The sequence below is a fragment of the Amphimedon queenslandica genome, unplaced genomic scaffold, assembly GCF_000090795.2.
Source record: "Amphimedon queenslandica unplaced genomic scaffold, v1.1 AMPQUscaffold_13441, whole genome shotgun sequence".
Taxonomy (NCBI): domain Eukaryota; kingdom Metazoa; phylum Porifera; class Demospongiae; order Haplosclerida; family Niphatidae; genus Amphimedon; species Amphimedon queenslandica.
In genome coordinates this window covers 113,087-136,770 of record NW_003546323.1, presented here as the reverse complement: position 1 = coordinate 136,770, position 23,684 = coordinate 113,087, and the positions used below count along the sequence as shown (strand labels likewise).

The 23,684-nt window shown below is 36.3% G+C and overlaps 4 protein-coding genes across 5 annotated transcripts; 1 reads left to right on the top strand and 3 right to left on the bottom strand.

The window, feature by feature from the left end:
* Positions 1 to 274: 274 nt before the first annotated feature.
* Positions 275 to 2,087, bottom strand: LOC100634313 (1,2-dihydroxy-3-keto-5-methylthiopentene dioxygenase-like). Its single transcript, XM_003385958.3, has 4 exons — positions 1,888 to 2,087; positions 1,693 to 1,815; positions 546 to 725; positions 275 to 495 (listed from the first exon to the last, which is right to left on the bottom strand). The coding sequence occupies exons 1-4, from the start codon at positions 2,011 to 2,013 to the stop codon at positions 385 to 387; spliced, it is 540 nt and encodes a 179-aa protein (XP_003386006.1). The 5' UTR covers positions 2,014 to 2,087; the 3' UTR covers positions 275 to 384.
* Positions 2,088 to 2,093: 6 nt separating this feature from the next.
* On the bottom strand, positions 2,094 to 4,038 carry LOC100631400 (uncharacterized). The gene is made up of 2 exons (XM_003385935.3): positions 3,790 to 4,038; positions 2,094 to 2,934 (listed from the first exon to the last, which is right to left on the bottom strand). The coding sequence occupies exons 1-2, from the start codon at positions 3,904 to 3,906 to the stop codon at positions 2,296 to 2,298; spliced, it is 756 nt and encodes a 251-aa protein (XP_003385983.1). The 5' UTR covers positions 3,907 to 4,038; the 3' UTR covers positions 2,094 to 2,295.
* A 462-nt stretch (positions 4,039 to 4,500) lies between these two features.
* LOC100642056 (dual specificity tyrosine-phosphorylation-regulated kinase 4-like) lies at positions 4,501 to 16,187 on the bottom strand. Of its 2 annotated transcripts, XM_019995490.1 has the most exons (17): positions 16,063 to 16,187; positions 15,169 to 15,271; positions 14,524 to 14,561; positions 14,413 to 14,476; positions 13,730 to 13,771; positions 13,527 to 13,643; positions 13,408 to 13,478; positions 13,211 to 13,334; positions 10,506 to 10,582; positions 9,851 to 10,214; positions 8,711 to 8,824; positions 8,411 to 8,496; positions 7,901 to 8,039; positions 7,421 to 7,543; positions 5,714 to 5,906; positions 5,323 to 5,513; positions 4,501 to 5,272 (listed from the first exon to the last, which is right to left on the bottom strand). In XM_019995490.1, the coding sequence occupies exons 1-17, from the start codon at positions 16,095 to 16,097 to the stop codon at positions 4,856 to 4,858; spliced, it is 2,298 nt and encodes a 765-aa protein (XP_019851049.1). In that variant the 5' UTR covers positions 16,098 to 16,187; the 3' UTR covers positions 4,501 to 4,855. The 2 variants fall into 2 exon arrangements, with proteins under 2 accessions (XP_019851049.1, XP_011403420.2); XM_011405118.2 differs by lacking the exon at positions 13,730 to 13,771.
* On the top strand, positions 16,064 to 18,033 carry LOC100641929 (factor VIII intron 22 protein-like). Its single transcript, XM_019995494.1, has 8 exons — positions 16,064 to 16,356; positions 16,405 to 16,451; positions 16,496 to 16,568; positions 16,651 to 16,810; positions 16,984 to 17,173; positions 17,320 to 17,447; positions 17,493 to 17,603; positions 17,680 to 18,033. The coding sequence occupies exons 1-8, from the start codon at positions 16,184 to 16,186 to the stop codon at positions 17,812 to 17,814; spliced, it is 1,017 nt and encodes a 338-aa protein (XP_019851053.1). The 5' UTR covers positions 16,064 to 16,183; the 3' UTR covers positions 17,815 to 18,033.
* The last annotated feature ends 5,651 nt before the right edge of the window (positions 18,034 to 23,684 follow it).

Below are 23,684 nucleotides of genomic sequence, written 5' to 3'. Positions count from 1 at the left end.
GTAGTCTTTACTGCTGCTTAGCTCTGGGGCTGCATAAGGTACAATAGAACGACTCCCTTTCTGGCCCATTACTGTCTATAGTAGCTAACTTCTACTACTTTCTGCAGTATCAATTCTGCACAAGATTTTTGTGCTTCGCATATTAAAAGCCACACCTACAAAGAGTGGGCGTTTATTTTGCTGAGCTCCACCCAAAACTTTCCCCTTTTATATTATTTAAGCTATGGAGCTATAAAATAAATTATTTTATAGCTCCATAGCTCCCATATTAGTCTATTATGATACAGTCATAAGTCATTATTAATAAAGACACAATACATTTCACTATATACAACACTAATTAGCAATAATAATAACAATTATTAATATCAGTTTTTAAATGATTTATTGTAAAGATTGGAGATAGGTCATTCTTGCTGGGTGGCTGTCAGCTGGTCTGTTAATTGGAGTCCACACTGGCTCACCTTGAAACAGGCGCATTGCCTTTATATAATTCTGAAACAGAACACAACCACATCATAATAATTACATGTATATAATCATACTTTATTATCCAGTGTGAACCGGTGGTATATTCCAGCTGGAAGGATTATAAGATCGCCGCATTCAACTTTGATCCTTATCCACTTGTCTCCTTTACTTCTCACGTCAAAATAGCCACTCCCTTCTAGGATAAAGCGAATCTCTTCATCGCTGTGTAGGTGCTCCTCAAAGAATGATTTAATCTGTTCAGGGGAAGAAGAGTATAATCAGAAACCATAGGAAATATTTGTAATATTGGAGGAGGAAAATCATACCAATTAGTGTCACTGTAAATACAATATTAATAGTCCAGTTTTGATAGTAAATAAGGAGAGAATTAATATTTTAGTAACTTTCAATCAAAATTAGATTTTTATGAATTTTTGAAGTTGCTCCAAAATCGGGTCAAAGTCCCTGTACTATAGTACAGGGACTTTGGCCAAATTTCGCCAAAAATGAAAGGTAGAGAATTCTACGTTTTTATTACATTTTCTGATATATATACATGTTCTTATGTTGTGTAGAAAGTTTGAGCTGATTCCAATCAAGTTTGGATTTTTTACGAATTTTTAAAGTTGCTCCAAAATCGGGCCAAAGTCCCTGTACTATTAGTACAGGGATTTTGGCCAAATTTCACAAAAAATGAAAAGTAGAAAATTCTCAATTTTAATAATTCCATCTGATACATATACATGTTCTTATGTTGTGTAGAAAGTTTGAGCTGATTCCGATAAAGTTTGGATTTTTTACGAATTTTTAAAGTTGCTCCAAAATCGGGCCAAAGTCCCTGTACTATAGTACAGAGATTTTGGCCAAATTTCACAAAAAATGAAAAGTAGAGAATTCTCCATTTTAATAATTCTATCTGATACATATACATGTTCTTATGTTGTGTAGAAAGTTTGAGCTGATTATGATAAAGTTTGGATTTTTTACAAATTTTTAAAGTTGCTCCAAACAAAATATTATATTGAAACTTTACACAAAAAGTTGTAAAAATTTTTCACACCTTGTTCACACCTAAAGGCGTGAACAAGAACAGGAAGTAAACCATGTTTACAGTCTAGCATCCAATAACTTCAAGGGAATTTATATAAATGTGTTTCCCAAGAATTTAAGTTTCAACAAGTGAGTATGGAATACACTAGTGATAGCTGTCAAGTCGTAAACCTTTTGTTCATAGTTTGGTAGCTTGTCAGGAGACACTGTTATGATGTCACTATAATTGTAACCCCTCTCTTTCCTCAGCTTATCAAAAGTCCCTCCCTCTCCTTCATAGTTTGCAGTATCAAGCTACAAGGAGCAAATAACAATGAACAATATTGCACAGCCTCAAATTAGTGTGTGGAGCCATGGTGAGCAAACCTTCCAATGAAGGACTCCAATATCAGCCAGTAAGGACATATCTACATCTGCTGGCTCGTTAGGTGAGCGATGGGGCTCTCTTTGATCTGTTTCATAATCCTCGTCCATATACCAGGCTCCAGACATTGCTCTATTGGCTCAAGTCATGCAAGTGCAAGAAGAAAGGTGTGAAAATGAATGGAAATATCCGGAGAATGAATGCAGTAGAGTTTAAAAGTATACGGACTTAATAACTAACAATTAATTAATAACAATGATGATGATAATTATCATAAATAATAGAACAGTAACATTAGTAGTAGTAATAATAATAATAATATAATAATAATAATAATAATAATAATAATAATATAATGATAATAATAATAATAATAATAATGAGATGATTGGACTGATTCTGATAATTTATTATGAGTTTGAGAGTTGGAACATTTTAAATATTTCATCGGCAAACCCAGAGAGCCTCTTCTCATCATCGGCAGTCAGAGACACGCCCAGTTTCTTTCCCTCAGGCATCACATTACTTCCAGTGCTGTCGCTATCGGCAACGGCCCCGCTATCGTTGCTAAGGCGACGAAGCATAACCTTCTCTTCTTTGACACTAATCCGTTCAGAATCACGAGGAGAGAAATCGAGAGAAGATTCATCTTCGATATTAGTATGACTGCCGGTCGCTGGTTGATCGTTGCTACTCTGGCTTTTAATGGATGGACGGTCTTCGGACAAAGCATCTTCGTCATCATCAAAACCGAGCTCATCGGCAAAATTAGTCAAACTGTCATTGGAGTCAGAATGCTCCAAAATGGCCGCCGCTTCCGAGTCGAGAATAGATACCTTGCTGGTTGATGAAGGAGGTAATGTAGCGGATTCTAATGGATATGCTGTGGTCAGACTGGTTTTTGAATAATAGTCTCGGATTGATGAGACGGAGGAGTTCCTACCTCTGCTGGTAGTACCTTCAACATAGAGTGACTTTAGGTCAGACACATCTGTCTCTAGCCTTTGGAATAAATCTATTAGCTGCTGGTCTGACTCTCTCATGGATTTCTAAAGAAAGAGAGGAGGTTTAGAAAGAGAATTAAAAAGATGAGAAGAAGGGGAAGAGAGAGAGGGAGAGGGAAAAAGTGAGGCCATGTAGACACATAAAGTGATTTAAACAAGAAGACATTTCCCTTTACACATTGATATGTATCATACAATACTGCAACATCAAAAAAGAATTATGCCACACAGAGACACACTATAGAGACATGCTGTTTACTACTAGGGGCAAAAGAAAGTCTTACTATAAGCAACTGTGTGTATAGTCATTGGCAGTTGTGACCTGAACCACACAACTCAAAGAATGCCACTAAGAAATGTTACTACTAACACTACTGACTAGCCACATGGACTCCAGCTATGTACACTGACCATTGAGAGAGTAGAATATGTACATGTAGGGGGAGGAAGAGAGAGAGACAGGAGAATGAAGAGGAGTAGTGATATCAGGTTAACACAACATATTAGAAGATCCATACCTACTCATTCAAGACAGTTATGTACATGTACATATTTAACATTTATATGGACCAGTAGGCATGATTGTACATATATGTCTCTCTCTGTCTCTTGTTACAGCTAAACTGGGCCACACAACATCTGGATGCTAGAGTGAAACATCAGAGTGAAGCATCTGGATGCTAGTTCGAAGCAATAGAACTATAAAATATTTGCCTTTGTATCCATTAGCACCTCATGGCTGCTGAAATCTTATTATGTATATTACATTTTATAATGAATTATGTATAGTGGGGGGAGTAGTGTGAAATTGTTAAGTTTATGAAATATTAAAGAATAAAATAGCACTAGCTATCATTCCTATCTTTGTTTCGTTACATAAAGAATGTCTGGAGTACTTACAAGTTGTTTTTGAATCCAAGTCATAGCTGAGCTGATGTTCTTCATGCGGGTTGAGGTTTTATAAGAATCACCGTTTAGGAGGCCACCAACTGGAAACTCTACTGATGTAGCCGCCATGATAACGAGCTAGAGAAAGAGGGAGCTATTGACCAGACCAACGGAGAACAGTCAGAAACAGCTACTGACAAGAGAAAGTAATAATAATTTAGCACAGCGAGCTTGCCGCGAGCATTTATAAAGAAATGGGCGGGGCTATATTATATACGTCATATTACGTTCAAGTAGCAAATCTTTAACCCATTGGACATTAACAAATTCAATAACATGATGATAGACCTAATATTTACAAGTTAAATGGCGTAATAAATGCTTATTTCTGCCATGCAAGAGGAAGAGAGGAGTATGAGAGAAACAAGATAATTAATCCCTGGACACTTTCAACTGATATACCTTTGACAATTAGCAGATCACTGTCTACCCAAGAATAAAAACATGACAGTCTCCTGTACTTACATCATCACATTCAGTGTACACAGGACCGTATGAAACCACAGGAGGACAGAGACACTGTTTGCACACACACACACACACACACACACACTTTAATGTACATGTACATGTACATGTACACACGAGATCATGCAGCTGGAAATGACAGCCACAAACTGAATTATAATGAGACACAGACACCATCCAATATATTCAAATAAGTATAAATTAAATTTCTCTGTATTAAAAAGAGGTAAAGTTTTACTACAAAATTAATAAATAAACAGAAATAATAATAATAATAATAATAATATTAGCCATGTATGAAAATAAAGGATTCACAGGTTATCTTATAACACACAGACAGTTTTATCGAGACACAATAAGGAAATGAAAAACGAGAGAGAGGAGGGGGAGAAAGAAAATGATTTAAATCTTAAGGAAAAAATAATAATAATGATAATGATGATTCTCAGAAGACACAATATATTTTGATTGGATGGACACATTTAAGTATGAAAGATGAAAAAAAGAATTACAAAATCAGTTAGTAGAAAGAGAGAGAGGGGAGAGAGAGTTATTGAGGAGGAGGAGATGAAGTTGAAGGCGAACGACAAGAAGGATCATTGTGTTCAGTCTCACCAGCAGTTGCTATGGGAAACGCCCCGCCTCCTCTCATAACACTCCCAGTGCTATCAATAACTAACGAGTTCCTCTTATTGTACCCGTTGCGTCTTGTTGCCGGTTCCAGTACTTTTGGTTGTGAATCGGACCCCACAGGATGAAGTCTCCGCCTACTCGAGTCGGTATAGCTCACAGAGCCTGGGCTAATGTCACTGGGCGGTTGACTGCTGCCATGACGACCGTTAGGTTTCTGCTGGTGAGAGGGGAGGGTCTGAGAATGATAATGAGAGGAGGAGGAGGGAGTACCAGCTGAAGAGGAAGGAGAGATGTGTAACGCTCTAGGCGTGGCACGAGGACGACTATGAAATCCCTATAATTAGAAAAAGAAAAAAAAATTCGAAATATAAAATTAAATATTACTTCTTGAATCCAAGCGTGCTGTAAAGCCTCTTCAGGTTTCATACGTTCACTAGCACTCCAAACTAAACACCGTCTGATGAAATCAAGGAATAGGAGATCGCTCGTCTTAATGGCTGAGCTTAAGTCTTTACTCCCGGGACGGCGCTTCTTTCCTTTGCTGTTAGTGACACAGCGAGGATTACCACGTGAATCTGAAGAATAAAATAAAATAATTTAAAATGCACAAGCAAGTACATGTATATGCATGTACTTATTTTAGCATTTTAATACTAACAAATCATTTTAAATTTAGTGTTTTATTATCACAACTCTTTGACAAAATATACTAAAATTAGTAAATTACAGTGACCAAATCAAGGTACATGTAGATGTAGATGTAGTACATACTCACCAAAAAATAATTTTTTTCTTTGAGCCTCAGCTAGTAACGCTGGGTCAGGTAGTCCAAATATTTCGATGATACAGGCTAACTGTTCCACTTCATTTTCGCCAGGGAACAACGGGTAGCCTGTGTACAGTTCGGCTAATATACAGCCCAGGGACCACATGTCAATAGCCATGCTGTAAGGGAGACCGAGTATTACCTGTAGAAAACAATAATAATAATAATAATAACAATAATGATGAAACTTTAGATGAATGAAAATAGAAAATTTGAGCTCGGAATCAGCTCAAACTTGCTACACAGCATAAGGATGTCAATATGCATCAGAAAATGTAATAAAAATTTGAGGTGATTTCAGAGCCATTTTTTTGGAAAAAACCATGGGCTATAGCCTTGGGTATTTTTCAAAAATTGGCCCGTTTTTTTTAAATGGTCATAACTCGAAAATTTCTTATTGGAATTAGCTCAAACTTTCTGCATAGCATAAGGACATCAATATGCATCAGAAAATGTAATAAAAATTTGAGGTGATTTCAGAGCCATTTTTTTGGAAAAAACCATGGGCTATAGCCTTGGGTATTTTTCAAAAATTAGCCCGTTTTTAAAATGGCCATAACTCGAAAATTCTTTGTCGGAATCAGCTCAAACTTTCTACACAGCATAAGGACATTAATATGCATCAGAAAATGTAATAAAAATTTGGGGTGATTTTGGAGCCATTTTTTGAAAAAAACCATGGGCTATAGCCTTGGGTATTTTTCAAAAATTGGCCCGTTTTTTTTAAATGGTCATAACTCAAAAATTCTTTGTCGGAATCACCTCAAACTTTTTACATAGCATAAGTACATCAATATGTATCAGAAAATGTAATAAAAAATTGGGAGTGATTTCGGAGCCATTTTTTGGAAAAAACCATGGGCTATAATAGCCTTGGGTATTTTTCAAAAATTGGCCCGTTTTTTAAAATGGTCATAACTCGAAAATTCTTTGTCGGAATCACCTCAAACTTTTTACATAGCATAAGTACATCAATATGTATCAGAAAATGTAATAAAAATTGGGGGTGATTTCGGAGCAATTTTTTAGAAAAAACCATGGGCTATAGCCTTCGGTATTTTTCAAAAATTGGCCCGTTTTTTAAAATGGTCATAACTCAAAAATTCTTTGTCGGAATCACCTCAAACTTTTTACATAGCATAAGTACATCAATATGTATCAGAAAATGTAATAAAAATTGGGGGTGATTTCGGAGCCATTTTTTGGAAAAAACCATGGGCTATAGCCTTGGGTATTTTTCAAAAATTGGCTTGTTTTTTTAAATGGTCATAACTCGATAATTCTTTGTCGGAATCACTTCAAACTTTCTTCATAGCATAAGGACATCAATATGTATCAGAAAATGTAATAAAAATTGGGGGTGATTTCGGAGCCATTTTTTGAAAAAAACCATGGGCTATAGCCTTGGGTATTTTTCAAAAATTGGCCCGTTTTTTAAAATGGTCATAACTCAAAAATTCTTTGTCGGAATCACCTCAAACTTTTTACATAGCATAAGTACATCAATATGTATCAGAAAATGTAATAAAAAATTTAAGTCATTTCGGAGCCATTTTTTGGAAAAAACCATTATAGCCTTGGGTATTTTTCAAAATTCACTACTTTTAAAATGGTCATAACTCAATAACACAGTGTGCAATAATTGCCTGTCCTTACTTCTGGTGATCTGTAAAACCTTGACTGTATGTAAGTGTATACTCTTTGATGCTCGTAGCAACTTGATCCGAAATCAATCACCTTTATAGAGCTCTGCCCCCTCAATCTCAGCAGTATATTCTCCTAGTTAACAAAACAATGACATACTAATAAATAAATAAATAAATAATGTTAATAGTTAAGCTTCAATTTTGTTTGGAATGGACTCAAAATTTCTACACAACAAAGCACATGTATATGCTTCAGAAAATATAATAAGAATTGTCTCTTAGCCCCATGTACAGTTACTATGAACCAGCTTCTCCCAAAGTGAACTTAAACAACCTACCATGTACAAAAGAAGCTTAGCACTACACCAAAATCCTATGGGAAAACCAACTCTTATTCATTACAGTACATGTATATGTACATGTACTGCATGATATGGTATTTTGTTAATAATAATAATAATAATAATAATACATGTGTACATGTACTCACTGGTTTGAGGTCACAGTGTATGATTCTCTCTCTGTAGAGTATCTTCAGACATTGAAGCATTGAGTAAGCGAATCTTCTTATCAAAGAGATGCTAAATCCTTGGAAATTATTCTTTTTGATTAATTCGTAGAGATTCATACTAAAAAGGGAAAGAGAGTGGGGGTTAGTGGAAATAAATAAACAAATAAAAAATATTAATTTTAAAATGATATCTACATGTACATGATCACTGTTAGATATAGAGGGAGTTTAGGAGACTTTCAATCTCCCATACTTGGGTCTAGGTCTCCTGAAATATCTCATTTTTTAGCTTTTGGTCTCTCATATTTAGCCCTAGGTGCCCTTAAATCTCTCATTTTTAATTAGATTGATCCCCCAAAATTTATTTCTAGATCTAACAATAACAATAACACTGTACATGTACTTTGTAGCTGATATAATAACAATAATAATAATAATAATAATAATAATAGTCATGTGATTATCATGTGATTGTCATGTGGTGCTTACCCCATTAGTTCAAATGTTATGCAGAGGTGGTTCCTGAAGTAAAAGTAGTCAAACATGTGTATGATGTTATACTGGTTGTCACGATCCTAAAAATAAAAATAATAATAAAATAAACAAGAGGGGGAGAGAGGGAGAGGGGGAGAAGTGATTACTCTATTCCTCTAGTAACACATGATGAGAAAAGTGACACAGTGCAACAATACAGTAACTACCAACCAACTCCCACAGCACAGAGCAAGTACACTTATTGTTATTATTATTAGTGTTATTATTATTATTATTATTATTATTATTATTTACCCTTTTTCTCAGTGAGTCCAGTATTTTGACTTCAACCAGTGCCTGGTGATGAAACCTTTTCTTATTTCGTATGATCTTGAGAGCAATATGCTGGTTGGTTTTATGATCAAAAACCTAAATAAATAAACAAATAAATAAACAAAAAATCCTTATAAACAAAAGCTACAATACTTATACATGTACCCCATTTACACAGAGAGAATGATGTAATGGTGGAATGTTACAAATATAATTATAAAATAGTTCAGTAATTACAACCAGTCATGCATGACTAAACCTTAAAATGAACCTCAACATGCCCCAGAGCTATTAATAGATTATGGGGCTTGTTACTATTAATATGTTACTATTAATAGATTGTTTGTTACCAAGAGCTCCTATATGGTGCTTCACCCAATCGAAAGAGACGGTAAACTACACCTACATGTACATGCAAGTGGATACAGGAGCAGCTGCCAGTAGTGACTGTTACCTCCACATTAAACCTAACACCAGGATCACTGTCACTAACAAATCAAGTTATGGTAATCAAATATGGCAGAGAGATGAGTATCTAAGTGTATTAGATTAAAACTGAGAAACATAAATATCCTGAATATGCTACAGATACAACATGTCGCTCCTAATAAGGTCACGAGAGAGGGGGGGTAGAAGACAACACCCCATTGTCAATAGCATGTACATGTACATGTACATGTACATGTACATGTACATGTAGTGCTTAGGAGGCAGTTTTATAATGTTAATACACATATATAGTTTTTAAAAGAGAGAGAGGGGGGAGGGAAGAAAGAGAGAGAGAGAGAGAGAGAGAGGGAGGGAGGGAGATGAAAGAGGTAAGAGAGAGTAAACAGACACTCATTGCAACAATGATAATTACTCCTATATCGGTAGTACATAAAACACACCCCCACACATTCACACGTTCACAGAGTAACACCAATATATTGCCCCATCAGCATACACTGTATACCATGCAGTCTATGTGAACATGAGGACTGACATATTGGGGTTTGACTCTACTGTATCAGGTTTTTAATAATAAGGACGGTTTTTGCATCAATAAACGAGCTTTAAAATCCCTCATTCAATTGGATACAATTAATACAGACACACACACACACAATAAAGAGGGCCAACCTTTACAACTTGTCCAAAGGATCCTTTCCCTATGATCTCTCTTATCTCGTATCGATAGGATATGTGATCATGAAGGACCTTTATATAGCTCCCATTTTCATCATCGTAGCCACAATTCTGAGACCCCCCGGGGACCCCTTCGATTTTCTTAGACTCCAGACCCAGAAACCAAACATCAGGATACTCCAGGATTTCCTTCTTCTCGTAGCCAGTGAGCCTGTGCCCATACTCTTTAATGGCCTGTGACGGGGTCATTGGTAAACGTATGGACTGCTGGGGGTTCCGGCGTGATCTCGAGGTAGAGGGAACAGCAGCTGGAACACCCCCAATACCAGGGATTGGTAACGAGTCACCATCTAGGTCACTAGGAGGGAGAGAGGGAGAGAGGGGAAGAAGAGTTAAGGAAGTAATTAAAAAGATAGAGTGAGATAGCTACACATGTACTTATGTAGGATAGAATCAGTACACGTACACGTACACGTACACGTACATTCAAACTGATAAAGAAAGACAATACTTTTATTATAAAATGTAAAGTGAAAGAGAAATAACAATTAAAATAAAGGAAGCACAATCACTTACTAGCACAGAAACACACGTGATCAAATCAAACAAATACATGTACATGTACATGAGTGTTTCTGGTTATTATTACCTGTCTGATCGAAGAGAAGTTGAGCGATAAAGTCGACCACGAGAATGAGGATCAGGAACACTAGCACCAGCTGTAGTCTAGAGAGGAGAGAGAGAGAGAAAGAGAGAGAGAGAGAGAGAAAGGGAAGAAGAGACATAACTTTACATGTATATTACATCACAGTGTCTACAATTAGGTATGAAATGAGAAGAATTCAAAAGAGCAGCTGTTGCTACAGAGTCTCCTCAAGACACAGAGAAATATGATAAGTATCCAATGTCTAACCATGCAAGGACTAGTGGCCATTAGTAATGTACTATGTACCATCTGAAGAGGAATGTGAACACACACACACATACATAAAGGATATATGATGGTATGTGTAAAGAAAAAATATTAGAATTTAAAATCTTAAAAAAAAAGTTAATTCATCTATATGTATACTTTTTGATGACTACATGTACATGTACATACATGACTAGTATTACTATTGGTATTGTATCAATGGATCAACAGAGGCCATTCATGTATTAAGAAGATCTATAGCATATGAGTTACTTCTAATTAAAGCCCACTAACACAGAGAGGAGTGTTTCTATTTAATGCCCACTAAAAGAGTAGTCCTTCTATTTGATACCCGATACTGGCAAAAAAACTTAATAAAAATATAAAGTATGTGTAACCAAGGAGATTAAAATGAAGGTATGCTGATACGTAGCAGCTGCCTTCATTTTATAATACAGACAACAAACAGACACAAAACCAAATAAAACTCACACACACACATACATAGTACATTGATAATACATCAAATATTAATAGTATTCATAGAATAGAATAATAAAACAGCAGCTGCTAAGTATACATAGAGTACACAGTCTTTAAAGAATATACAGTACTAGTATTGATACAGTACTAGTATTGATACAGTACTTGTTATTGATGGCATTACCATTGGGATTGAAGGATAATAAGGACCAGCTGGTCTACCAGTAGCACTACCTCCTCCCCCTCCACTGGAAGAGAGGGAGAGATGAGATCTAGAACTTATGATGCGACCACTCATGGCTATCGAAGGAGTTTCAGTTTATAGAACAAATGTACAAGAATTAAGATAGTACAGAAGAAGAAGGCAGTCAGATCAGTCTCTCAGTGAAGCATTAAACTGGATATGAGTCCATCCAGTTATAATATACTGTAGAGTGAGGAGTATATATTGTACAGAGACTGAGTAGAGAATCCTTCACAGAAAGTAACACACAAAGACAGTAGAAGAGAGAGAGAGAGTGACTGAACTAGGCAGGGGCTGTAGAGAAGGCAACCAAACAACTGATGACCAAAAGATTGTGAGTGGGGGATGGAGTTATAGCATTACTGTATGAAGGCTCGTATAAGGCTTCTGTGTCATACAGTAATGGTGTATTAGGTTATACATGAGTAGAGTGTAGATAGAAATAAAGAAGGAATTGTGTATGTGTGTATGTACACCCACCACAGGAATGTCACTGTATTGTATGATTTTATACGCATAACTCCATTTTGATTGGCCAGCTCACAACTGTAAATCTAATTACTTTAGAATTGGACAGGAAATGTGTTTTTATACATTGGTTCTGCCTTATAAGGGCGCATAAAGGTTGCCGTGGAAACGAAACCACAAGCCACACGGGATTAATCAGCCAGTGTGAGATTATGAGAAGCAGTAAACCAGTTACAAGATGATCCACTAACAAAGGATATGGATTTTAAACTCTCATTGAATCAGAACATATAATAATGGTAATAAGACAATTGTAAATATCATTCCTCCTGTAGCACCTCCTTACAAAGCTGACGTATCTCCTCAATCATACGATGAAGCTCCTCCATTATTTCTGATATCTTATCTTTCTCCGGCCACCAAGCTCGTCCGTCCTTTAGCTCTTCACTTATAAACTCCGCTAGGCTCGCTCTAGCAGGTGGATATTACTGCTTTTTAATTTTGGCAAAATTTGGCCTGAGACCATGTATAGTACAGGGACTTTGGCCTGATTTTGGAGCAACTTTTAAAATTCATAAAAAATCCAAACTTGATCGGAATCAACTCAAACTTTCTACACAACATAAGAACATGTACATGTATATGTATAATTATGCTACATAATAATAACATGCATTATAGCAATTGAGGACTTAAAATGACACATACATGCACATGTCGTACTAATTATATTCATTAGCCAATAAAAGTACATTGTGGTTACTATGACCAGACACAATAATAAAAAATATTTAGTTTATACCAATTCCCAGATCTAGCTTAACGGGCACATAAAAGTCAAAGTGTCATCTTTAAAATTCCTCAATAATTATAATTTAATAAATACTTGGACATCTTCCTATTATAAGGAACAACATTGAATACACTACGGAAACAGACACACACACACACACACGCAACTAATTCTGTAGAAGCTAGTACACATGTACATGTACATGTGTACAGTTTCAATCATGACTGCCCTAATCCTAACTGTAACTGTAACTATAACAGTGTGCGTTTTAGCCTTTAGCCATTTTAGACTGTATAACACAATTAAACACATACATGTACAAGTATCTGCTCTTTTAACATTTTAATAACTTTTATTAATAATGACGATGCTAATAATCATGACTTTACCATTATTTTTTTAAAATCCCTCACTAAATTCACTAAAATTACATGTGGTTGAGACCACACCCACCTGTTTACTGGGTGATCTCCTACAGCTGCCGGAGGGTTTTAGTCTGGGAATGAGAGAGGGAGAGGGGCGGGGCCTTGAGGAATAAGGAGATAGAAGGAGTTGCTCTGTATCGCCATAAATATCCCTAATAATAATAATAATAATAATAATAATAATAATAATAATAATAATAATAAAATAAATAATTTTTAAATTACCAGGTCTGATCCCGTGATTTCCCATCCTTGACGTTTCCCACTTGAGGCAATGACGGAACAGTCCCGCTTCTCTAAGGGTTAAAAATAAACCAACCACACCCACCACTAACGAGACTCACATCTCGAGTTTCCACCGAACTTGTGGGATGTCTGCTGGGTCTCGTTGCCATGGAAACGCCGGTAGAGGACATCCCCATAGTAACTTTCGATCGACCGACTGAATTTATCGACAATGGCTAATGAAATTTGGGAAACAATTAAATGACATTATTATTATTTATTATTATAAAATGAGAAATAAACATAACAGAGCAAAAATAACCTGTACAAGTACGTCTGCCATTACACTGGATTGCTTTTGTGACTGTAGAAGTTTTGATAACAAAAGACAAAAATTAATAAATAATAATATATCAAAAAATATTAATATCTAGGATTACAGGAATAACCAATAATAATATTAGCACAATTAAGAGCTTTAAGAGCATGAATGAGCTGCTAATTCCATCAATACACATATATAAATACAGTATAGTACATATTACATACAGATTATACTGTATATAAGTACATGTTTTATAAATAAAATAATTCTGAGTATTGCTATCTTAATGTGTCCATCAATAGTTGGCAGGCACACAGCAAAGAGGTGCAAACATAGGCTAAATAAACTTTGACGATATTTAAGGAAGTTTAAAATACAATTCATGTGTCAGCTATACACCAGTATTGTGACAAGAATAGCATTCCAATTAAAGCACACGTCAGGCAATGTCCAACGTGACACATGTACATGTGTATAAATAAAATTAAAATAAAAAGTTTTAATGATACAAAATTGCACTGCCTAAATACTTACGAAGTAGGATTCGCCCCACTTCAAAATGGCTGCCACAACTTTTGCAGCCTTGCTACATGTATATTGTAATTGCAGCATTTCAAATACATAAATTAGGAGTTTGGTTCTATTTAGAAGTTTTATTTGATAATAAAATCTTTACTTACAGGTGCATTATAGTGAACCCCTCCCAGGCTATGGGTAAAATGACTCTTCTTCGACTCTCTCTCACTGAAACAAAATTATAAATAATATTTATAAAATAATATTTCCTTTACCTAAGGGAAAGAGAGCTTATCCCTTTTCGCATGAAACTCTAAAAAGAGGAAAAGAGAAAAATTATTTGCAAAGATATTATGAAGAATAACATGAAAACAGGGCATGATGAATAAACTAACATATACTAACAATATACTATTAATATACTGGAGTATACTGAGAGTAGTATACTGAAGTGTATCATAAACGTGTTAAATGGATCAAAGACAAAAATAACAACAAAGGTTAGTATAAGAACAAGTTAATCATCAAACAATATAAGCTAACTAATATACAGCTACGTGTAATACAACTATACACAATATTTATACATAAAATATAGCATAATTTTATTATTATTATTATTATTATTATTATTATTATTATTATTATTATTATTATCATTATAACTACTATTAATATGCACATTGTATGTGTAAGTGGTTATCTAAGTATTCAGAGAATCTCATACGTTGTGGGAGAAATAAAAAATAACACAAGACACAAGTCATAACAAAATAGATATGGACACAAACTTAAGAGAAGGAAACAGATAAGGATAGAAAAGTCACCAAGTATAAGTAGTCTCGCCACAACCCTTTGCCGCCTACATGGGTAGCTGAGGGCATGGCAAGTTTTATAGGAATTAGGAAAAGAGAGCTAACCCTGTCAAAATGGCTGCCTCCATTTTCAGAGCCACGTGGCGAGGTTAGAGAAGGAAGGAGAGGGGTTGCTTTGGAGTAAGAGAAAGATCTTTCTTTTGTTGAGCTACAAAAGAGAAGGTAAGAATGAGAGAGCATTGGCACAACATTAGGAGAACAATTGAGGAACAATTGAGGAACAAAATAGACTGTCTTTGTGACAAGTGGAATCAGTTTGTTATTGAACATGGAAACATTATCACTCGAGCTTTGCATGTTACTCCCTCTCCCTCTCTCTCTCTCTCTCCCTCTCTCTCTCTCTCTCTCTCTCTCTCTCTCCCTTTGAGAAAGAAGGAGGAAAGAGAGTAATCAAAATGATGACATCAATAGATTTATACAGTAAACATCATCAATACATGTGGAAAGGACAGCATATAACACTTTTTAATATCATTATTATCATTATTATTATGACAACTTCACCACATCCTTCTCTATATAAACACAGTGAACAGTTTATACACAAAATAAAGGAAGAGAGAGAGAGGGGGGAGAGAGAGGGGGTAAAAGATTTGATCCTATGCCAAGAGTAAATCCAATTAGACAGAAGGTAAGATAGTGGAGTAAGGATATGATAGAATAGAGAGAACCACTGATTCATTAATTAATATACTTATTATAATTTAACTAATCGTAACCCAATCAGAACACACATATAATGTATGGATCATAGTATTACAATACTGTCATAATAATAGTATATACATTTACATGTACAAAACCATTTCATGCATTCCAACAGCACAAGTAAGAGTACCAACCGTCTAGTATGCACTATATAAGGTATCTCTTATAATGGGATCTTAATTAATGGTAACGGGAGGAGAGCATAATGTAATTAATAATTCATTATCTTACCCAGTGCCTCGTTCCATTTCTAGATCAAGAGCCATCAAATGAAGACCCAATAAGAGCACAAGAGCTAGTAGTGTTCCTTATTAATACAACCGAGAGAGACAGAGAGAGAGAAAGAAAGAAGATGCTACACTCTCCAAAAATGAACGAATTAGTTTCCTACCAAAACTCCACCCATACCACGCCCTTCAGTTGTAGGTGTGGCCACATTAAAATGGCGTCTCAACAAGGAGTGCTTGACGAGAAAGGGACGGAACTTATTGCTAGTTATAAAGCGATTGCAGCTAAACTAAAGAAGTTGGTGGAAAGTTTAAGTAATAAACTAGTTCATGGTTTATGTTTTAGGAGATTTATGAAGAAACCAAACGTCAAAGCAGCTAGTGTAGAATATGGTATTGTTATTATTATTATTATCATTAATGTACTCTGTGTATAGGGAAACTAGCAAATTCACTCAAAAATGAAGAAAACAATGAATACGCTGCTCTCTGCTTCATGGCAATGGCAAAGTACTTAACACAACATAATTACAACAATAATTTATCATAATAATAATTTTAATGGTTGTTCTTTCTCCCTCTCTTGTTCCAGGTGTGACCAGTTGACTGCTGACAGTGGCAGTGAGGCGGAGTCATGGGCTAACGCTGGTAGACAGTTCATACTAGCGGAGGAGAAGCTGATGGCAGCCAGGAATGTCAGCTATAATGACATGCTTGAGGCTGGGATACACTCATTTCTACTAGCAGTTCATGTAAGCTGTGACCTCTTTATTAAGGACACCATTAGGCACATTACTTTGATATAAAGGTCTCCTCATTATAAAGGTGTCCTTATTATAAATGTGTCCTTATTATAGAGGGTATAAAAATGTGTCCTTATTATAGAGGGTATAAATAATACCATAATTATTCTAATTATCTGCAGGTCTTAGAGGTTCAAGGGGACAACCTTTTGGCGGCTTCTTTTGCACTGGAAGCCGGTCAGAGGCTAATGAAGTGCGAGTGGTATTCACAGGCGGCCATTTTCCTCCAGCGGGCAGTGGACCTTCAATCGCAAACCATTGACTGGAGGATCGATACTTTGGGGAAACTCGTCAGCTGCAGACTTCAACTGCGTAAGAGAGAGAGAGGAAGAGAGAGAGAGAGGGAGGAGGGAAGAGAGAGAGAGAGAGAAGGGAAGAGAGAGAGAGAGAGAAGGGAAGAGAGAGAGAGAGAGATAAATTCTCTGCATAACAACATTATGTATTTGTATTCGTTTTAGGTGATTACAGCTCTGCTTTAGGAATACTTTCTCAAATAGTATCAGAATCAAATGGAAAGGATGGCCCTTACGAACAGCTGATAAACTCCTGTAGCATCTCACAATTATTAATACTATTATTATTGAAAGTTAGTTATTATTACATTATACAGCATATCAAAGTGTTTGCGTAGCCAAACAGAAGACACTTATCAGCACAATTAGCAGCTGTTTGGGACAGCTACTCTAAACTTCCCTCACTAGACGACTTAAATGATAAAAGACTATTGCTCCATGCATTGACAGTAAGTGGGGCAGCCCCTGTAATTAAATAATGGTGACACTGACATTAATTGCTTTCTCTTTCAAAAATGTTTCCAGGTGGCAGTAAATGAAAAGGATTACTCGTCTGTGAAGGATATAAGTATAAAGTTGAGGCCATTATTAACATCAGATCAGAAGCTGTTGCTACACACTGTACTGGAGGAGTATTCTTATCATCATTCCTTACATTAAACAATTTGTCGTGTTTTCGTGTTTGGATTTTGAGTGTTCATTAACAGAGCCTATATATATATATATACTACAATAAAATTAATTCTTGTATTATTATTATTATTTTTATTAAACACACATACATGTACATTATGTAGAAGTGCAGGTTACATTCAATGAGTTGACTATTAACGTATTATTATTATTCATCACAATAAGTATCAGTTTAGAGATCATGTATCTTCGTTATCAGACTGATCACCGGCATCATTTGACACATCGCTAAGAAGAGTCTCCCTTGCCATGTCATTGTTTCTGTTTCTGGTAGCATCTGAGGCCCTTTCGGCCTGTGACATGCTCCTATAGTTAGACCCTCTGTTCCTTGACGCTGCTTGCTGATTGGTTGATACCAGTCCAGTGCTTAGCGACAGGTTATGATACTCAGGTGGTGGGTATTCAGTAGGAGGGGCTGCCTCAAATTGAGTTGTGAGATCATACTCCTGTCTCTTACGCCATCTCTCAGCACACATCCGATACATGCACACACAAAAAAGGAACAGTAGTGCTAGGAGCAAGAGGAATGCAAGGACAGAGAATATGATCACTAAAACATCAACTGTAACTCCTACCACCTGTTAATACAAGCACATATATACAATTCTATTACTAGTAGATACATTGTATATATAGTTACCATGATTAGCTGACTACTGGTACTCAGGACACTATAGATCTAACTGCTCCTATTTTCAGTAGTCACTGTTTCCTTGTTTCTCATAACATCTCCAGCCAAATCAACAGGAAAGAGTGTCTATAAACCAGAGATCATGTGATGTGAGTATATCTACTATATCATTGTTACTATCACTCATTATGTCATCCCATTTATGGATGCAACCTGACATGCATGATAGATCATGAGTCATGCATGTGGGGATGCCATACTAGTGCAGTAGTACTCATTGTTAAGATCTTATTTACAACTTATGTGATAAGAAAATTACAGTCATAATAGAATATTGTATTATATTTTGTTTGTAAGGATTAGAAATAGAAGTGGGCATGCTTAAGTCCTGGATCCATGAAGAAATGTACGTAGGCTTTGCTTAGAGAGTGGAGATGATGCTGCCGAACTTGAACTCAATCCATAATAACTAGAAGATCCATAATTGATACTTCTTGGCTGGACAGCATCCAAATCATGTATGGATCCTTGGTGTTGAATCTGGCATGCGTGATTCATCAGTGGCTGATTACGCTGATCATACTTCCAGTTTATAAAACTGTCAGATCTCTCAATCTCATCAGAAATTGAAGGGTCAGTATTAGTTCTACTGAAGCAGACTTTATACAGACAATAGCCAAATCCTAGCAACAAAGCTACTAGAAGTACCAGAGACAAAATAGAGAATATGATTATACTACTAAAGAAAGCTTCATGAATCTACATTGAGAAAGAGGGAGAGATGATATTCTATATAAAAGAGAAGAGGAAGTTTCTTTCTCACTTCTTTATTTCCACTCATATTGCTCTGTACTGTTGAGTCTTCTCTGATGATTTGTGTCCAGATCTACTATAGTCACTTAGTTGACAGTAACACTCAGCAATATTATCAGCTCATCTGACAAGCATTGAACACAATAGTTAACTAAACACTGTCACAATAAACTATACACACTCAACACCTTGTACACAGACACAGTCATACACTTAAAGGAATAAAGAAATCAATGATTATCAGTGCAAGAAAAAGTCCCTCACTGTGTGTACGTCATCAATATGTATCAGAAAATATAATAAAAATTAGGGGGCCATTAATTTTATACAAGTCTAGTCAGGTCATGTGACCATTATAACAAAAATACCTACTTGCCGAATTTTGAAGCAACTTTTAAAATTTGTAAAAAATTCAACCTTGATTGGAATCAGCTCAAACTTTCTACACAACATAAGAACATGTATGTGCATCAGAAAAAAATTATAAAAATGGAGAAATTTTTCTTAGCCATTTTTAGCCCATGTTTTATCGATTTTAAAGTAAATTTTAAAATTCATAAAAAATCCAAATTTGATAAAAATCAGTTCAAAATTGATATGCAATATAGAGTATAATTTATGCATTATGCATCAGACAATGCATGAGAAGTGATCACAGAATCATGTAGCACTGATAATTGAATAAGAACTGATACTACTACAGCCAATCCAAGTGCCAATAACTGTCAATAATAGGTACAGCAAGTGTCAGTAAGTGATACAGTAAGTGTCATTATGAAGTGTCAATACTATAAGTTTGCATAAAGGCTGATTTACACTGCACAATTAATGTTATACGGTACGACAGGAAGTGCTGTATAAACCAATGGCGAGTAGAGATAATCTATGATATAATCTGTGCAGTGTAAATCAGCCTTAACTCTATCTCTGCTGCCACTGATGCAGTAATCCAGAGGAGCTGAAGATGTCTACTAATGTCCTACTTATTGTTCTCCTTTCTCTCCCTCTCCTTGTTTCCACTGATGAATACTATATCATAGCAAGAGATGGAGATTACTGTCCCTCTGCTACTGGAGGAGTAATGTGCTATACCCTCTCCTACTACACAAACCAGTTTGAGCTTTACTTTACTGATGACACCATACTCTATTTTCTACCAGGAGAACACAGTTTGGATGGATTACTGACCATAAAAGAAATCAGTAATCTAACACTAAAGGGATTAGGTGATATAGAAACTGGTTTTCATGAAACTGTCACACAGTCCACTGTACAGATAAGATGTACTAACAACACAACTAGTGGCCTATCTTTTCAAAACACAGATTACATTACCATCAGTGGCATATCTTTTGTTGATTGCGGAGCACCTTTTAACGACACAGTGAACTTCCTGTCATCAGAGACTTATACTACGATGAACTTCATATCAAGTATTAACGTCAGTTTGGAACGAGTCTCGATTTTGAATGGAACGGGAATGGGTCTTCTATTACAAAACACACTGGATATTGAGATCAAGGATAGCTCATTCTCTCAGAATGTCATACCACCTTGTACTCAAGCCATCCTTTGTCCAGGAGGAAACTTACTCATGCAGTACTTTGACACAGAATCGACTAATAATTTCACACAAATAAACATTAATATATTGAACAGTAACTTCTCGTTTGGATATTCGACTGAATTATACATCACAGGAGGTCTTGGCATAGACATATCATCTGATGTCTCATACATAAATTTAAATGTTATATTAGATGGGTTAATGCTACATGGTAACACTGCGATTCTCTCACCTAATTTATACTATCATTTTCTGTGCAGTGCTGGTATAAATTATAACATTATTATCAATAACACGGTCAGTGTTTATGGAAATGCAATCAATTCTCTCCCGAGTAATAAACTGGACATCACTCAAATTAATTCTGGAGGGTTTTTTCTGATGGATGAATCTCGTAATCACTCTCAGTCATACCTGAGCATATTAAACTCAGAGTTCTCTCACAATACTGTTTCTAATTATGGAGGGATAAGGATAAACTCCTTTACTCCTTTGCTAAGGGTGAGAATAGAGAACTGCCTGATTTATAACAATACGGGTAACATTGGGTCTGCTCTGAACGTCTTCACCTCTCGTAGTTTTGACTCCAGCCCAGTACTAGCAGTCATGACAATAACAAACTTGACCGTTAATAAAAACAGTTTGATAAATTTCAACGAGCCACTAGTTGGAACAACCCTCCTTCAAAACTTGGATATCAGTATCAGTGGACTGATCATTTCTAATAATCAGGGTACAGGAATGGTTGCCTTGGGATCAATACTGAGATTCACAGGAAGCGCTAACGTCTACAGGAACAACTCTGGTATCAACGGGGGAGCTCTAGCACTCTACGAATCGTCCTACATAATCCTTAAGCCGCCAGTGTACATCAGTTTCTTGAATAATTGGGCTGAGAATAAAGGTGGAGGGATATTTGTAGGTCAATTAACCTACACTGCTAAGAACATACAGACAACTTGTTTCTACCAGTTACCAAATGATGATTACTCGTACAATAATGAGACTCTTCAGCTGTTTTTTGATGGTAACAGAGCTGGTGCATCTGGATCTGTACTGTATGGTGGAAATGTGGAAAACTGTTCATCTAATATTAGATTTACACGAGCCTTTAATTACCAAACTCAAACTGGGAACTCTGTAGTATCGTCTGATGTGGTTGGTTTCTGCTATTGCATCAATGATGAATTAGACTGCCTCAGTTCTAGGTACACGCTAACAACTGTAGCAGGTCAAATTTTCACAATACCAGTAGCAGCTGTTGGACAAAAGAATGGTATAACACTAGGTGTCTTACAACTGACAGATTACACACTGCCAACCCCCACTATAACCAACTACTCCCTCAGTCCAAGCTGCAATGACGTAAAATACAGAATACAAGTTGATAGCAGTGAGCAAGTGAATGCAAAGCTCTACCTCGCAAGAGAAGGAGTAGAAAACCTAGTCAATGCCACAAATAATAAACTCGTCGAGGTTTCCTTAGAACCCTGTCCGCCCGGTTTTTTGTTTGATAGACTCCAAGGTTGGTGCCAGTGTGAAGCGATTCTGCTTGGAGTTAGACAAGTTGAATGTAACGTAACTAGACAGTCCATGACTAGAAATGGAGGGGTATGGATGGGCTATAACAATGACAGCAAATGCACTTATATACAAGAGAATTGTCCGTACAGTTACTGCATTGATAGTAACGTTACATTCAACATCCTAGATCCAGATCCACAGTGCGCTCTCAATAGGTCGGGGATCATGTGTGGTGGCTGTGCCGAAGGGCTGAGTCTTAAACTAGGTACAGATCAATGTGGGGACTGCTCTAATGGCTACCTGGCTCTAATAATCCTGTTTGCACTAGCAGGCATTGGTATAATTGCATTGCTAGTGGTACTGAATTTAACTGTCTCAGTTGGTACTATTAATGGAATTGTGTTCTATGCAAACATTGTTACGACTAATTCCATCATTCTATTTCCAAATGGCCCCATACCAGTGCTGAGCCAGTTCATAGCTTGGATCAACTTGGACTTTGGTATTGAGATATGCTTCTTCAATGGTATGACGGCATTAGACAGGGCTTGGCTCCAGTTTGTCTTTCCTGTCTATATATGGATTCTAGTCATCACTCTCATCATACTAGCCAAGTATTTCAAAAGAGTTGCTAATCTGCTCGGGAACAATGCAGTTCCTGTATTATCCACACTTCTCTTACTCTCGTATACTAAAATATTCATAGCGAGTATTGATGTCCTCAATGGTACACAGCTGAGATGTGGCTCAATTTCAACCTGGGTATGGTACAACGACCCCAATGTTAATTACAATGACCCAAGTCACGTTCTCCTTGTTATTATTGTTAGCATATTCCTCTTTGGGTTTGCCCTACCATACACATTAATACTGTTATTCAATTACAGCATTGGGCTTGCACTCAATGCTGACAAATGTCACAAGTGTGGTTGCCATCAGCAGCGACTGTCCATAAGACTTGCTTTTGAGACATACAATTCTCCTTACAAGGCACCTTACACATTTTGGACAGGGCTATTGCTACTCATTCGCTTCATTAGTGTCTTTGTTGTATCATTCTCAAAACTTGACACACATTCGCCAGCCATGATGACAATGCTGTGCGTACTAATCGTCCTCCAAGCTGCTTTTGGTGGAGTATACAAGAAGAAGGCACTCGATATATTAGAACTCTGGTGCTTGCTTAACCTTGCGTTTATTATTGTTTTCGGAAACAGAGGAACTACGACGACTATTATAACAAGTATTGGGATAAGCTTAATGCTGATCACATTTGTTGGAATCATAATGTACCACACTGCA

Bases quoted from the DNA above. Each gene is read 5' to 3' on its own strand.
- LOC100634313 (XM_003385958.3), bottom strand. From the start codon at position 2,013: ATGTCTGGAGCCTGGTATATGGACGAGGATTATGAAACAGATCAAAGA. The intron at 1,816-1,887 runs GTTTGCTCACCA...TGCTCCTTGTAG, and splicing joins TTGGAGTCCTTCATTGGAAG to CTTGATACTGCAAACTATGA. The intron at 726-1,692 runs GTTTACGACTTG...TCCCCTGAACAG, and splicing joins TACCAAACTATGAACAAAAG to ATTAAATCATTCTTTGAGGA.
- LOC100631400 (XM_003385935.3), bottom strand. From the start codon at position 3,906: ATGGCGGCTACATCAGTAGAGTTTCCAGTTGGTGGCCTCCTAAACGGT. The intron at 2,935-3,789 runs GTAAGTACTCCA...CTCTTTCTTTAG, and splicing joins CTTGGATTCAAAAACAACTT to AAATCCATGAGAGAGTCAGA.
- LOC100642056 (XM_019995490.1), bottom strand. From the start codon at position 16,097: ATGGCTCTTGATCTAGAAATGGAACGAGGCACTGG. The intron at 13,479-13,526 runs GTGAGTCTCGTT...TTTAACCCTTAG, and splicing joins GTTCGGTGGAAACTCGAGAT to AGAAGCGGGACTGTTCCGTC. The intron at 5,907-7,420 runs GTAAGGACAGGC...TGTTTTCTACAG, and splicing joins GGTTTTACAGATCACCAGAA to GTAATACTCGGTCTCCCTTA.
- LOC100641929 (XM_019995494.1), top strand. From the start codon at position 16,184: ATGCTACACTCTCCAAAAATGAACGAATTAGTTTCCTACCAAAACTCC. The intron at 16,452-16,495 runs GTATTGTTATTA...CTCTGTGTATAG, and splicing joins AGCAGCTAGTGTAGAATATG to GGAAACTAGCAAATTCACTC. The intron at 17,174-17,319 runs GTAAGAGAGAGA...TATTCGTTTTAG, and splicing joins CAGCTGCAGACTTCAACTGC to GTGATTACAGCTCTGCTTTA.